Source organism: Rousettus aegyptiacus, unplaced genomic scaffold (genome assembly GCF_014176215.1).
Source record: "Rousettus aegyptiacus isolate mRouAeg1 unplaced genomic scaffold, mRouAeg1.p scaffold_m13_p_15, whole genome shotgun sequence".
Classification (NCBI taxonomy): Eukaryota; Metazoa; Chordata; class Mammalia; order Chiroptera; family Pteropodidae; genus Rousettus; species Rousettus aegyptiacus.
The window spans coordinates 60455492-60470938 of NW_023416290.1; the positions used below are offsets into that span (position 1 = coordinate 60455492).

General features: G+C 64.3%; 2 protein-coding genes across 3 annotated transcripts; both read right to left on the minus strand.

Annotated features, from left to right (window-relative positions):
* Positions 1-1949: 1949 nt before the first annotated feature.
* On the minus strand, positions 1950-12904 carry CYHR1 (cysteine and histidine rich 1). 2 transcript variants are annotated; one of them, XM_036233209.1, is made up of 4 exons: positions 12310-12891; positions 4874-5112; positions 4152-4363; positions 1950-2670 (listed from the first exon to the last, which is right to left on the minus strand). In XM_036233209.1, exons 1-4 carry the CDS (start codon positions 12637-12639, stop codon positions 2279-2281), a joined length of 1173 nt encoding a protein of 390 aa, XP_036089102.1. In that variant the 5' UTR covers positions 12640-12891; the 3' UTR covers positions 1950-2278. The 2 variants fall into 2 exon arrangements, with proteins under 2 accessions (XP_036089102.1, XP_036089101.1); XM_036233208.1 differs by lacking the exon at positions 1950-2670 and adding an exon at positions 2679-3573 and having other exon boundaries at positions 12310-12904.
* Positions 12905-13813: 909 nt separating this feature from the next.
* Positions 13814-15380, minus strand: LOC107503493 (cysteine and histidine-rich protein 1-like). Its single transcript, XM_016131884.2, has 2 exons — positions 14759-15380; positions 13814-14587 (listed from the first exon to the last, which is right to left on the minus strand). Exons 1-2 carry the CDS (start codon positions 14849-14851, stop codon positions 14102-14104), a joined length of 579 nt encoding a protein of 192 aa, XP_015987370.1. The 5' UTR covers positions 14852-15380; the 3' UTR covers positions 13814-14101.
* Positions 15381-15447: the final 67 nt, after the last annotated feature.

A 15447-nucleotide genomic window follows, 5' to 3' on the forward strand; every position in this document is an offset into this window, starting at 1 on the left:
TCATTTCTGACAGTGATAAAAACACTCCTCGCTCCGCTTTTTAAAAAATTATTTTTATTTTGTAAATGTCTCACTTTGGGTGAACTGAGAACGTGGTGCTCACGGGATGAAAAAGGGAACAGGAGAGGGGCCGGCTTGGCCCGTGCCCACTAGCCTGCCCCCACATCTTCAGGGGCTGCCCCTCCCCCTGCCGCAGCGCAGGGTGCCAAGATGGCAAGGTCCGGGAGACAGCCCCGGGGACCCTTCCTATCAACATGGATGGACATCCCGCAGTAAATTGATGACCCCCAGGGAGGTGCCACAAAGTTTGTGGCACCGGCCCCTCGCAGCAGCTGAGATACCACAATTTCCCAGGATGCCTGACAGCCCCAGGCTATAAGGTGATGACCATCACAGTGTGGGGGCCGTGATGGGCACCCCAGACACGACACCCTTGGCAGGAAATAGCGGGCTGCACCCCTGGCATGTGGCTGACACTGGTGTCTCAAGAGTCCAGCCCCACCTGTCTACCCACTCACGCAGGGTGGGTAACATGCCTTCACCTGCACACAGAAATCTGTCATCCACCCTGCCCCAGCCCAGGAAAGCCACCAGGGGCTTCCCTCTGCAGACAGCCTCTCACACACACATCCAAACAGCCAAGCAGGGCAAGCCTGCACCAACCTGGGCTCCGCTCACAACACTCTCACTTGGAAGTCCAGGAACTCTATAGAGAAACGTAGAAATGCAGTGACACACAGGAGACCTGACATGCATCTACCTGTCACCCTCCGTGCCCACCGGGCGGGGGCCCGCCCGAGGGGGAGTGGGCCCTCACACCAGGGTGTGCCCAAGTGCAGAGCACTGTGGGGGCTGGGGTGGGTTTTCTCTGAAGAGGGCAGGAAACTGAACACCTCACGCCACCTGGTCTCCTCAGTGGCCAGGCCAGGCCCTTGCAGGAGGAGACTCTCAAGAGCCCCATGCACTGGGCTTGGAGAAGGAAGCCAAACTAGCTTCTTAGGGTAACTTGGGGAGCCGCCCTGGTGGGAGGACTGATGCCAGGTCTCAGCCCACAGCCAGGCCCGTGGCTACGCTGCCCACTGAGCCCTGCACGGCAGTGGGCGATGGGCCCTGTGTGCAGGGGAGGGTGGCGGAGGCTGCTCCAAGGCACAGGGTAGCCTGGCCTGGGGCGAAGAAAACGATTCTTTGGTATTGAAGAAACCAAAAGCTATTGCATTAGAGCTGCGTCTCCTTCGCAGAACAGGGCAGCTCTCCAGTAGCTTTAAGGGCCCAGGCGAGCATACTGCAGCCACGGAGCCGGGGTGGGGGGTGGGGACAGCTCTCCGACACCTGCAAGGGCCCAACCACCCCGAGGCACACACACTGGGCATGTGCACTGTAGCCCTGGAACCTTGGGGTCCTGGGGCTTCGGGGGACAGCCAAGTCAAGGCTGGGAAGAGACTGCCTCTCAGGCAAGAAACCACACTGCTCAGGTGCTGACGTCCACGGTAGACCCCTGGATTGAGGGCCAGCAGCTAGTCCGTGAGAGTAGCTCAGGGACTGGCCCCCTCAGACCCTCAGCTGCCTCACCAGCCAGGGCTCCCAGAGCTTTCCTCACTTCCCGGCCAGGCTCTATTCAGAAAAGAGATTCTCTCTGGCTAAATTTGCATGACTTACAGAGTAGTCTGCAAAGAGTTTCGTTTTTTTCCTGGGAAGAGACAATTTCACCCTGCATTCCGAAAGGTCCGCTGAGCCCTATGGAGCCCTGGCCCCCTGGGGTGGTTGGCGGCTATGCTGAGGCTGCTGGGAGACCCCGACCCTGCCCACTCCCCTGCCCAGGCTCAAGATGGAGGAAACAGCATCTCCAAGTATCCTGGGAAGCCCCTGCAAGTGCAGTGACAGGGACGGGCAGGCTCCGACCCCCAGACCAAACCACAGCTCCCGCGCTGTCCCTCGAACAAACCAGAAAGTAGGAAACAAGGTGCCTTTTTAATCGCAATCAAATATGCCTTCTGATGTCAGTGCCCTAAGCCCGGCCCAGGAGCCGCTGCGCCGAGCAGTGCGGGCTGGGCAGGCCCACTGCGCTGCCCCGGCCGTGGGCTCCTCTGCGGGGTCCCAGCCTCCAGGGGCCTGGACAGGGAGGAGGGGCGGGGGCGTGGTGGGGGCGTGGCGGGGGGCGCCGTCGGCTGCGCGCACACATGCAGACTGGCCCAGTGTCACCGTGTCCGTTCGCCTCTGCCGAGCTGGTCCGGCGGCGCTGCGGGGCCGCTGCGGGGGGGTGTGGGCAGCACGGCGCCGCCTACTTCTGTATCTGGAACAGGAAGAGCCGCAGGTTGATGTTCTTGGCGGCCAGCAGCTTGTTGCACTCCACGGAGTCGACGATGGGCAGCGGCACGTAGTCCGTCTCGTTGCTGTCGTTGGTGAAGACAAAGTGGTAGATCACGGGGCTGATCTTCACGTCGTCGTACGGGCCCTTGAGCAGCAGGAAGGAACACTCCAGGGGTGCCGTGACCTTGCTCTTGAGGAGCAGCTGGAAGGAGAGGGTGCGCTTGCATGAGAGGTTGGGGTTGCGCTCCGAGTCGTTCACACGTGCCTTCAGGACCCACGTCTGGCTCAGCACCGTGAACCGCGGCGTCTCGTAGTACAGGCGTGTGATGAAGTCGTCCGTGCGGTACGGCCGGAACTGGACCTCTGTGGAGACAGACAGGCCGGGAGGGGCCGGCAGTCAGTGTGGGCTGGGCTGGGGGGCCTTCCGGCCAGCTGAGGACACAGGCTCAGCTGCGGGGGAAGGCAGCTTCCCAGGAGGACACGAGCTCTCCTTGTCACGAGGCAAACCAAACACGACTATGGCAAATGGTGGGCGGCGCACATGCGTTCTGGGGAAAGTGACACACGTCGGCCGCGGGGGTCCAGAGGCTGCCACCCGCCGGACCCCACCTGGCCCTTGCCCACCCGCCCCAGGGGCTGGGTAAGCAGACACACAGACAGGATGCAGTTCTGAGAACAAGCACGCTTTATTGGTTCCAATACAGAGCCTCCAGAAAGCCAGCGGAGGCGGCTGCATGGTGCTCGGGCCTCCGGGACCGGAGTCAGGGTGTGGGCTCGCCGATTCGGCCGGGCCGTCAGTCGGTGGGCAGCTGCCGTCACATAGTCCTCTCAGCACAGCCCAGGCCACGGCCAGCTTGTCCCTCCACAAAGGTGGCCAGTTCTTCCTGCGTGTGTGGGGCTCCCTGCCCCACCACTGCCCAAGTCCTGAAGCCTCGGCCAGGCCTGGCCTGTTTGTGCCGTGGCGCCCACCAGCGAGACTGAGGCTGCGGCTGACCGAGGCGCATGGCCTTCTGCTGCTGAGGCTCCCAGGCTCCCAGCCTCTCAGACCCGTGCAGGCCCGCACTGAGCCAGGTCCAGTCCAGGCAGCACGGTGCGACTGGCTGCCGTGACTGCCCTTGATGCTCTCAGCTGGCCACCTGGCGGGGGCTGGGCAGTCGAGGGCCGGAGCCTCCCTGGGCAGCCCCAGCATCAGCAGGCGCTCCTTGCTGTTCTTTGGGTCTAGACCGGGCTCTGGCACGGCCCCTGCTGTCCACACGTCCGCAGGCACTGTCGGTGGCCAGGAGAGCCTGTGAGATCCAGCGGGCCAGCTGCTTTCCAGCCTGCCTGTCCCTGGGTGTCCGCTCCCAGCTCTGCCTTTCGAGCTGGGCGCCCTCTGCTTGTTCTGTAGCCTTACCCTGAGCCTCTTCTGGCCTCAGGAGGCCGGTGGCCCCCGCAGTGACCCACAGGCAGGACCCAACGTGACAAGTGTTCTTCTGGCCCCCAGCTCCCAGGCCCCCTGAGACACCCACCTTCTGGTTAGACCCCAGAGTGTCCCAAGTCTGTGCAGCCCCATGCCGTGAGGACACCACCTTGTTGAGGTGAGGAAACCTTGCTGGGGTGGGGAGGTGGGAGGGGCCTCCATGAGAGCCATGCAGGCGCCCCTGGGATCCTGCCCTGGCCCGTCCCCTGCTCAGCCTCTGGTCCAACTTCTCCCCTGAGATGCTGCCCCCCCCCCCATTCACCAGGAGCTCTTCTAGAGCCCAGCCATCCGGTGCAGCCTGCGCCCACTGCCCAGAACCTGGGCTCCCCAGGCTCCCAGCTGCCAGCCCCCTGTACAGCATGCAGCAGGCAGCGGGGCACCTCACCTGTGTAGCCGATCTTCTCGAAGCTGAGCAGGCTGAAGATGCTGTTGTACAACTGCATCTCCTTGCGGTGGCTCTGGTCCATCTCGTCCAGGATCTCCATCAGCTCGTTGCCCGTCTTGGTCGGGTGGGCACATGCGGCCTCGTGCACTGTCAGCTCGTGGAAGGGGCCGTGCCACGGGCAGCCGATGCGCTTGTACTTGCACTGAGTCACCCTGGGGAGGTGAGCACCGCAGTCATGGCCTGAGTCCCAGGGGCCTCTGCTTAGCTGTGCTCACGCACGAGTCCCTCCCTCAAGGACACTCTCAGTGTGTGCTGGGCCCCAGGAAGAGGAGGTGCCATGCAAGCTGTGGGTGCATCGGCCACGGATACCCACTGCTGTGGGTTGTTTCTCCTGCTAGGTAGCGGTGGCTGCCAACCACGGTCCTGGCCTCGGCACAGCCCGATCCAGGAGCAGCACAGGGGCCTGGGCGAGGGTGCCAGCGCCGCCTCACACCAACCACCTCGAGCTCCTGAGCTGGCCACACTCGCCTGGGGCCTGGGATGCCAAGGGCAGCCTCTAAGAGACTATCACACTGCCACTGAGAACCCTGGAGAGCCAGGCTGACGTGCATGCAACCCCAGGTGCAGATCCAAGCCCCACCCTGTGCGGGGCCCCGAGGCCCGGTAATGAGGCCCAGCCGGCGAAGCCCACAGGAGGGGAGGCCCCTGGGCCCGACGGTCACCTGTCTTGGCACTCCTCTTTCTGGTGCCTCTCCAGGAGGGAGCGGGGGAATGGGCGCAGGCAGAAGCCGCACTCGGAGGGCAGCTCGCTCACGGCCTTCTCCACGGCCAGGTTGCGGCAGCAGAGGCTCTTGCTGATCTCGCAGCGGCAGTTGGGGCACGTGGCCTGCTCCTCCTTCAGCCGGGCATCTGCTAGTAGGTGGATAAAACAGCCAGCGCACATCAAGTGACCGTTAGTGCACTGTGAAGAAGCAGAGGGAGACGGAGCTCACAGACCTGCGGGACGCGCACGCCCGTGCTGCCCGCCAGCTCCGGCCGGGCCAGGCCAGGCCAGGCCAGCCCGAGGAGGCGCGGCGTGCTGGCCCTTAGCACACACAGGGCCGCTGCTCAGGAGAGACAGGCTTCCCGGTAGCACCTAAGGCAGCCGCTGGGCCTCTGGGGAGGCAACTGCCACCAGGTGGCCCCCGCTAGCTGACAGAGGTTCCGGCTGCTCACCGAGGCGGGCCCGCTGGAGCGACTGACCCCACTGGGGCTTGGAGCCAGGCCTTTTCCCATCCCAGGGGTCGGGGACTGCCCTGAGTCCCCTGCGGGCTCCGATTCCAGGCTACCCACAGAAACGTGGACTCCTGACGCAGCACGGCAACAGCATGTGGCCAGCGGCTGCTGAGGGGGCAGCAGACAGTACTGCCCATGCTGAGGCAGTCACGCCCTCTCCTGGCCTTCAGAAGAGCTCCTCATGCTGGTGGCAGGGGACTTGGCCCGCATCGACCCCCAGCCTGGCCCCTGGCCCCTCCCCTCTAGATCTCCTTGGCCAGGTGAAAAGGCAGCTGCCACCCACCCAGTGACAGTGGCTAGCTGCAGGGGCCTTCCCCAGACCTGGTGGCACAGAGCTGAGGCAGGGGGAGGCCGAGCTGGCCTGGGACAGGGCACGTGGGCAGACACGTGGCCGAGTTGGCTCAGTGAGACCAGGACCCTCCCTTTCTGAACCTCAAGACCTGAGGGCCAGACATTGCCGACAGCAGACCTCCCCTCCCAGCGGGGGGCCCTGCATGTTGCCAGCCCGACTCCTATCTGGGGTCCCTCACCAGTTCCACACACACCCCCCGCCCCGAGCACCCAGCAGACTGTGGGCCTGGCTCCCATGTGAGGGGAGGGGAGACCCACACAAGAACAGAGAGGTCCAAGCACAGCCCCCAGGCCCAGGCCCAGGGCAGGGCTGTCCTGGTGGTCTCAGGGCCTGGGAACGCTGAGGCAGTGTGGGGACCTTGGGCTGAGCTCCGTGCTGCTGGCTGTCAAGGCCTAACTGGGTCTCCATCTGCGGAGACCCCTCCGGCTGGCCCAGGGTGAGTGGGCAGGCAGCAGCTGGCCTGGGCACAACAGCCATGGCAAAGCTCCAGGGAGCCACTTGGCCACAGGCTTCCCTTGGGGTCCAGGACCCTTTAGGGTAGGAGGGTCACAGGGACACTGCCGGGCCACGCCCACACACGTGGGTCCCCCGCCAGAGGCTGAGTGGGCTCTTAGCAGCCACGGGCTGGGCCAGGGGTCCAGGGAGGATGAGGACGACGGGCCTAGCAGTGGGCAGGGCCGGGAACGGAGGCCTCGCTCACACATGCACATCCCAGGTAACCGGCACCCAGACCTCAACTTCTCGGTCAGGGCAGGAACCGAGGTGTGTAAGATGAGGAAGGAGAGCCAGCTGGGCTCCGGCTTGTAGGACAGGGCCTGGCAGGGGCCCGCCGGCACTAGCTCTGGACACACAGCTGGTCGGGAAGAGTGAGGCCTGCCCATGGGAGAAGCGGGCTGGAAAAGCAGTCGGTCCTGTCCATCCCCCAGGGCTCGGCAGAGGAGCCAGAGAAGCAGTGAGCAGCGGGGAGTGGGGGGAGCCCCTGGGAGGCGCAGACCAGGGGCTCTTCCCACAGCCCCACCGTAGCCTTGGGGGCAGGGGAGGGGGGGGCTGGCTGCTGCTTCCAGGGAGCCAGGGGGAAGCAGCGCAGGCCACCAGCAACTTACCGCAGGAGGGACTGGGGGCCCAGCCAAGCCACGTGGCGCCAGGCCCAGTGAGGGCCCTCGGGACACCAACCCCTTCCCTGGACTGGGGCCCCACACCGCCTGGGCGAAAGGACAGCACCCTCCTGGGTCCCATCACCTGGCTTCTCTTCTGTCTCTGGGTGGCCCAGCCAGGGTGTGGGCCTGAGTGTGACACTCAAGAGAGTCCTGAGGGACTCTCGAGGCTGCCAGGTGTGTGACTGCTTACCTCCCGGCACTGCCCAACCTGTACCCCAATCCCACAGGCCTCTCCTTGGGTCCTGTGAGCCACAGGAACACCTGTGCCCCTTCCTGCCCCCTCTTCCCGGAGCCTCCAGACCCCGCGGGCTCAAGCAGTGCGGCAGGCCCTGGGAGAGGCAGGCCCTCTGCTCACCCTCTACAGCTCGGCACTAGTCAGCAAGACACCCCAAGTGCTGCTGGCCTGGCCAAGGGACAAGGTGCCATCCACATGCAGCTAGTTCCTCACTCACTATCCAAAGGATGCTCTCCAGTGGACAGCAGGTGGCTGGCCCGGACCCAGTCACACCCAACCCAGGCAGTCTGTCCACAGCAGGGTGGTCGCCATGCTCCAGACCCCACCCCACCAGCAAGACCCCAGGTCTACACACAGGCCAGGCCACAGCGTCACACAGACCGGGCCCCCTGCAGCATCTGGGATGGACCGCACCTGCCCCAGAAGCTGGGCTGTAGAGGACTGCGAGCACTGGCCACACGCCCAGCCCTGGATGGCCAGCATCAGCCAGACAGGGCCAAGGCCACTAGGTCCTGGGCACCCTGAGCAGCAGCTCCCGCAGCGATCAGGCCAGGCTGCCTGGGGCCAGGAGTGGGGCCCGCGACCCAGCATGACGTCGCGGGGCTGCAGGTCAGCAGCGGCATGAACTTGGGCTGGTCACTGCCCTCTCTGGGCCTCGATTTCCTCGGGCACCAAAGGCAACGAGGACAGGACTAGACCCGTCACGTACGGAGGAGGTGGGACGACATGCTGGCAGCGTGGCTCGGGCCCCGGCACGTGGTGGGCACAGAACAAACAGCCACCACAGAGGTCGTCACACAACGCGGCCGGGCCAGCCCCTCATGCGTCCCCCACCCGACGGGCCTCAGAAGGGACTCCAGGACAGGCCTGTGATTTCGGCAGCCCTCCTTTGCTCCTGGGTCCCCACCCCCAGGACATTACTCAGCAGCCCCTCCCTCTGCCTGGCCACATGCAGCTCTCAGGGACCTGGGCTGCACAGGCTGGGGCCGCCATCCGGGCCAGCTTCTCCCTGGTCTAAGGGGGCCGAATGGACCGTGTGGACTCAGGAGGAACCCTGATTCCCAGGCCTTGGGAAGGAAACAGGTCTTAGACACACCCAAATTCCGGAAACCACATCGTGGTCAAGAGGCTAGGAGTGCATGGTCCCCTCAAACCGTGGCTCCTACACGACACCCCACTCTAGAGCAGGCTGTGCCACGTTCCAGAGCATAGCTGAGTGCTACCCGGCCCAGCTGGAAGGCCCTCCGCCCCCATGGTGGGCCTGAGGCCTCCTCCTCCTCCTTAGTCAAGGGGCTGGGAGGGACCACCCAGCCTCCGAGGCATGCAGCTGTTCCTGGTGGATCCCTGACTCCAAGCGCCCAGGGCACTTCAGTGTGGAGCCGGGGCAGGGGGCAGGGGGCAGGTGGCCCTGAGGTCAGGCCACCCAGAGAGCCAGGACGAGGTGGGAGCCCGTCAGGCTTCGCTCAGACCCCAAGTGCTGTCTGGGCAACATGTGCGGAACGGCCAGCACAAGAAGCTTGACCCCAGGGTCTGAGACCCTCCTCTCCGCCCTGCCTTTGGGGACTGAACAGGTGACTGTCAAGGCTCTTCTACCTTTCTCACCTCGAAGCATGAGCCAGCCGCAGCTAGGAGTGGCCAGGGAGCTGGGCAGCAGACCCTGGCCCTGGGGAGCGCAGGCCCACCAGCTCTGCTGAGGTGGCCCTTGGAGAACAGGCAGTGCTGGGCGTGCCGACAAGGCCTGTGCCCACGCTGGTCAGAGCCTGGGGAGGCAGGGCCACCCCTGCCTCCTGGGCCTTTCATCGATGTAAGTGCCAATCAGGTAGCAGTCCCCTAGGGCCAGGGCCTGAGCTGAGTCCTGGCGGAGACAGGAGGCCGCAGGGGTGGGAGGCGCAGCGGGGTGCACCCGGCGCCCCCACCGGGCACAGTGGCAAGGACCCCATGCTGTCATAACCAGGGCCTGAGTCCAGAGCAGGGGGGAGGAACGGGCATCCTGTAGCTGGGGGACACTGCCTCAGCAGGGCTTATGAGGAAGAGCACGAGAGGCCCCCCAGGTGGAGGGGGCACAGCAGCTACAGCCGGAGGAGCAGGGCCCAGGTCTGAGGCCGGGAGTGGGCGGCACAGGGGCCAGAAGGCCAGCGGGGCCACACCCAGAGGCTCCGCTGGCTGAAAACCAGTGAGGGGTGGGGGAGCTGCGCGGCCCCTCCCTTCAGGCGCCAGGCCACTTGGGGCCTCGGCTGGCGCTGGCCCGGTCAAAACCAAGTGGAGGGGACACTGGGCCTCATGGAAGAGGCAAGGAAGCCCAGAGGGAGGGCAGGGTCGGGCTACGGCTGCGATGCTCCAGGCAGCGCCGAGGTCTTTTGCCGCAGAGAGGGCACTCCCTCAGGAGAGAGGCTGGGTGACACCGCTGTGACCACAGGGCAGCATCCAGAGCTGTACAAGCTGCCGGTCACCCACTCCTGCGTGACTTTCCCTGCTGCTCCTGCCTCCACCTGGGTGCTTCCCCCAGCGCCCACCTGGGACTCCAGGAGGAGGCTGCACACCTCGTCAGGCCAGTCACCAAGGCCACACCTAACACCCAAATGAAGAACATCAAAGCCAGTACCCGCTGTACCTGCTCTGGCCCTGACCTGGCCTGACGAAGGCTAAGTGACAGCCATTCGCACGAGCGCTATGGTCTGAAGCCAGAGCGGGTTTCCCAGCACAGGTGTGGAGCACTGTCAGCCAGGGCCTGAGTCCAGAGCAGGTGGACGAGCCCACCCGGTCGGCCTGTGTCTGCCGAGGCGAGCTCTTGCCACCACCAAAGCCTCCCTGCTGAAATGGAGGTGGGGTCTGGTGGCCAGGGGGCGAGCTCCTCAGTGAGCGTGCCCCCAGCCCACGGCAGCCCCATGGAGTCACTCCCGTGGTGCCAGGGCTGGACACAGCCCACCAGGACCAGTACGACACAGCTCAACTAGGAAGACTGGCGGAAGTGGAGGAGCTAAGTCAAGGCCAACAGCTGATGGCGGCAACAGGCCTCGACCAGGGGTACGAAGAAGGCTCTGTGCCCACCCGTCTCGGGGCAGCATGTGGAACCCACGCTGCCATGACCAGGTCCTTCTGGGAGCAAACCAGCTCTAGTGCCATCCTCGATGTCCCCGTCCAGGGTCGCTATGGGGCTGAAGTGGGATGTGGCGTGGGCAGCAAGCCGCCGGGAAGCCTTCCCTCCTTCCCCTGTCCCTCTCGGGCCCCTCCCACCCTGGCCTCACACTCACGTGCCCGCAGTTCATGGCAGCAATTCCAGCGGCCGCAATGAGTTCTGACCCACGGCAGGGCTGGTCAGCACTCCCTGAGCCAGGGCCCTCCCACTGACTACAGGGCCCAGGACTTCCTCAGGCCTCCAGGGATGGGAGCGAGCCAGTCCTCCCTGAGCCCCAAGTGTCACCGGTGGGAATGGGCTATGGAGGGGTCCGGTGCCAGAGCCCACAGCTCAGTGTCACACCTCCCTGGGCTCTACGACGTGCTCCCAGGGGAGCCGCTGAGCAGAGCCCGCTGGGCTGCGGGGGGCCATGGCAGGGCTGTCCTAGCGCCCTCACAGCCAGCGCAGCTGCCCAGCTGCCTGCTCCTGGCAGGACAGAGCTCAGCACCTAAGGCAGTGCAGGCCAGTCTGAACCAGCCAGGCTTAGAGATCTGGTCACCAGAAGCTCTGGCCAGAGGCTGAGTGGACCAGGAGCTAGCACCATGTGGCCTGTCCTCATGCCAGGTCCAGCTCTGGCCCACTTGCCAGAGGGGATGGTGAGCTGATCTCTGAATTCCTCTGGGAGCCCCTACCATTGGCTTGGCTTCCCGGGTTGTCACTCGAAGCCCAAAAAAGTAAGAGTTCTCCCACCTGGAAGGATCGAAAGGTCCTGGGCAAGGAACAAGGGGCTGGAGGGACAACAAGTCCTGAGTGATGAGGAGCATGCCCCAGTGGCACTGGGCCAAGAGCTGCCCAAAAGCCAGCAGAGTGGGCTGAAATCCAGTGCCCTCTCCCCAAAGAACTCTGCTCACTTCTCCACCAAGGCCTTTTCTCTCCTCTCTCCAACACGCGGACACACGGAAGTCCTCGTGGCACAGCGGCAAGGATTTGGAGATCCACATGGTGGGGAAACTGGCAACCCAGACTAACCCTGTACCGCTTCCTACAAGAATGGCCCTCACCCATGGATCCCACTTTGCGTAGAGCCAGGGGGACGAGGCCCTGCGTCCAGTTTCTGTGAGTCCAAAGAAAAGTAGCCATGAACCTGCCTCATTCCTTAAAAGGACTCTGGGGGAATGGGGTGCAGAGAGAGGGAGTTGAGGTGGATAGAGACAAAGAAGGCAGGACACTAATTCTGGGGCCAGAATGTAATCCCTGCCGCTACTTGGTGCCAGTGAAAGACCCACCTGGGCCAGGTACCCTAAGGTCCTGAGCTGGTTAAGGACTCGGACCAGCAACGCTGGATTCTCAGACTGGAGGAGGTGGGCAGACCTGGAGCGCCTGGTGTGGGTGAGGCACGGTAGGGTGGGAACCTGGCCCTGGGGCACAGGAGTCCAGAAGTACGGGGTGAGGCTGGGACTTGAAGGGACCCAGACTGCGGGCTTGACACAAATGGTTTATCCAGACCAGGAATGAAGGGAAAGGAAGGGGAGAGCAAAGAGGCAATCCTCTCCCTTCTCCAAGATTCTTCCAGAAACAGAGGGACAAGGCAAAGAGGATTCTTCTTCTCAGGAGGGAGGAGGGGTGCAGGAGGGGGTGTGAGGACAAAGGTTGGGGAGTAGCTGCTTAGAGAACAGAGAAGGAGCTCTTGAAGAAAGAGGGAAGACGGGGAGCTCCGAAATGAGTGGAGCAAGCTCTGAGAGGGAGGGGCGCGGGGCTTTCTGTCACCAGCTTTCTCGGGGGTCAGCTTGAGAAGGCGGGCTGGGGAGTGCAAGGGGGTAGCAAAGGGAGCTGAAAAGAAGCATCTACATGGGAGACAGGCTCGGACCGGGAAATAAGGGGAGTCCGAGCAAGAAAGCAGGGGTTCAGTACAGGAAATAAAGGCCTGAGAGGAGGAGGAGCTTCCGAGCAGGCGCCGAATCCCGACCGCTGGGCCCCGGGGCTCGGCCGGCCGGGCCAGGTCGGGGTCGGGCCCGCGGCCCTACCTGGTACACGGAGGCCTTGGGCAAGTCCAGGCAGACGGTGCAGCACAGCACCGAGTACAGCCGCTCCTCCAGCTTCCCGCTGCCCGCCGCCGCCGCCGCCGCCTCGGCCGCCTCGGCCGCTCGCAGCCGCTTCTTGGGCGGCGCGTCGGGGTCGCCGGCTGCCTCCTGCAGCTGCCGGGCGCCGGCCAGACCCGCCTCGTCCGGGAGCCCGGGCCCTGCTGCCTCGCCCAGCGCCGCCGCCGGCCCTGCGGCTGCCCCGGCCCCTACAGGCACGGCGCCCGCGGGCCCCGTGGCCGGGCCGCCCCCGCCGGCCTCTTCTGCGCCGGACATCGCGGCCGGCCGGCCCGGCGGGCGGGTGCGAGCGCGCTCCCGCGGCTGGAGGTTAGGGGCGCCGCGTGCTCCCGCCGCCCTCTCGCCGCCGCTGCCGCGACCCCGCAACTCCGCTCCCTGCTCCGCCGCTTCAGTGGTTCGAGCCCGCGCGTCGCCCCGCAGCCGCTGCGGCCACCGACCCCGGAGCGGCAGCCATCTTTGTTTTCGCTGCGCGCTGCCACCCCCCGCCACCGCCGCCGCCACCGCCGCCGCCGCCGCCGCCGCCACCGCCCCCTGGTCCTCCAGGTCACGTGACACGCGCAGGGCCAATGGCAGCCCCGTTCAGGGGCGGACGGCGCGGCGGCCCGAGCCAATGGGCGCACGAGGCCCCGCCCCTGCAGAAAGTGGGTGGGAGGGGGCGGGGCCCAGGGCGCCCCACGGAGGGCGCGCGGAGGACTGGCTTCGCGCTTCCGGCGGGTTCCAGGCGCCGCCCAAACACCGGGGGTTACTGGGGCTTGAGGACAGCCCTGGACCCTCACGTCGGGGGGTGCCTGCTTCTTTGACCCCTAACACTAGAGCTTGCGTGCGCGGGGCTCTGGCTTGGCTCACTGGAGCGAGAACCCCACCAGCCGCTCCTCTCCTTCCTGTGGGGGACCAGATGTGCTAATACAGGACGGAAGCGCAGGGACTCCCCCAGCCTGCCCCCGCCCCCCCGGAGAGAGCACTCGGGACCTGGAACCTAACCCATGGCTCCACTCAATCCCGTGTCCTAATCCTGGGGTAGGAAGGTGAAGAGGGGCCCACCCAGGAAAGTGAGGGACTTAGTAAATCAGGATTTGCCTTACACAGGCCAGAGGGCAAACAGGTAGAAGTCGAGTCATCATTGAGAGGGGATGGTGTTTCTGGTAACAGCTGTGGTACAGCTCTCTGGTCCCTACTTCAGCAAGCAGCCCGTGAAGGTCACTGCCCCAGAGGGCCACCTGTCAGGCCATGCAGGTATATTAAGAACTCCACCATGTCCCAGGAGAGCAAGGGCCCAGGACTATGTCTTCTCAGTCCAGGGACCAGCACGAGGCCAGACTCGGTAAGGCTCCAGGTGCTTCCAGTGCACCCCCTTCCATTGCTTGGGGAAACCAGCTGCTAACCTGGCAGCCTTAGGAAGCTCAATCCCTCTCAAGAATGGACCGATTCCATATTCCTGCTGAATCCCTAAAATTTATTGGATACCAAGCTTTTCTCTGGATCTACAACCATGGCCTGCCCAGAATCAAGCCCCAAAATGTGCCTAGATACTATCCTCGTCATTCTTGTCCAGGCAGGTCTCCGCCCTACACCAGAGAAGGGGTAGCGCCCAGACTCTGCCCTTGACCAATCATCCTGCAGCAAATCCACCTCAGAAGGAGAGTTTATCCCTAGAGAAAGAGGCCCCACGGAAGGGGAGGTGGTAGCCAGGCCAGATGCCCTGCCTTGTTATCATCGACCGTCACTCCCACTGCAAGCGCTGTGTGTGCAAGGCCCGATGGTAGGCCCAACTACCAGCAGCCAGGGCCCAGCGACAGACATCCTCTTTCGGCAGCAGGAGCAGTCTGTCCTCCTCCAGCCGGCTCAGGAGACCTGCAGCACCCAGCATCGCGCCCCCCCACATTCCATATGTGTTGGTCGTGAAAACGGCCACAATGAGGATGGTCACTGCCACCACCAGCACCACTGCCTGACCAGCCACAGATCGGCCCTCAGAGTCAAGGTGGCCACCAGCCACTGCTAGCACCATGCCTCCTCCCAGGAGCAGGTTGGCAGAGGAGCGGTCCCCATTCACCCAGTGGAAATCAAAGGCCAGAAGGGGCAGGCCTATGACAGTGGCCACCCAGGCTCCAGCAAGACAGTCTTCATCTGTGCCCAGCCCTCGGATCAGCATGGTGGCAGCAGCCAAGGCCTGGAGCAGGAAGCCAGCAGCAGCACCTCGACTTGCCTGTCAACACAGGGAGAGGAGGAAATGTGGGAAAAAGAGACCAGAACTTTCCTTTAAGAAGAAAAGGGTCTAGAGGTCTCATGGAAGCCTAGTCCCCAGATTTGCTTACTACCTGGCTAGGTCCTTGGTTCTGAAAATGGAATAGGTTCCACCCGGACCCTGTGTACTCACCTGAGCAGTGCTCACAGCTGCACGCAGAGACACCACTGCCAGCGCCATGTGGGACAGCGCCATGCTCCACTCACTCCACGGCTTGGGTGCCATGGTACCTCCCGCAGTAGCGAGTTTGAGTAGACGAGAAGGGGCTCCTCAGTTTTGGAGAGTATGAAAGAACGAAGAAGCCGCGACCCGGAGCCCTAACGGTGGCTCTCCAGGTCTCCCAGTTTCGAGGGACCCATTTCTAAATGTTGAGATGGGTTCATCCGAAACTTTCCGTAGCTCTGAAACCACTGGACACAACTGTGAGGAAGAAAAACCTAATTTGGCTGGGAAAAGAGAAAGCGGTGGGGGGCCTGAGTAGGCGTGAGGCCTGGGGTCCTGGAACCCAAGTGGGGGCGCCGGGCCTGCTGGAAAGGGGCGTGGAGCGCGCGTAGGCCCGCTCGGTCTGTTCCGTGCTCGGGGAGGCGTCGTCTTCGGAACCCGGCCCGGAAGGAGCGATGGCTCTCCTTAGTGGCAGCCCAGCCACGCGGCCCCAAAGCGGCAGCGAGCGGGAGACCGCAGCTCGCTCCCGGCGCGGGAACTCGCGGCCGCCGTTCCTTCCGAGCCCGTCCTGTGGAGGAGCAGCACAAACCAACGAGATGAGCGGAGGCTAGAGTGGCCCGAGGCGGGGCCTGGGCTAAGGGGGCGTTCTAGAAGAGCGA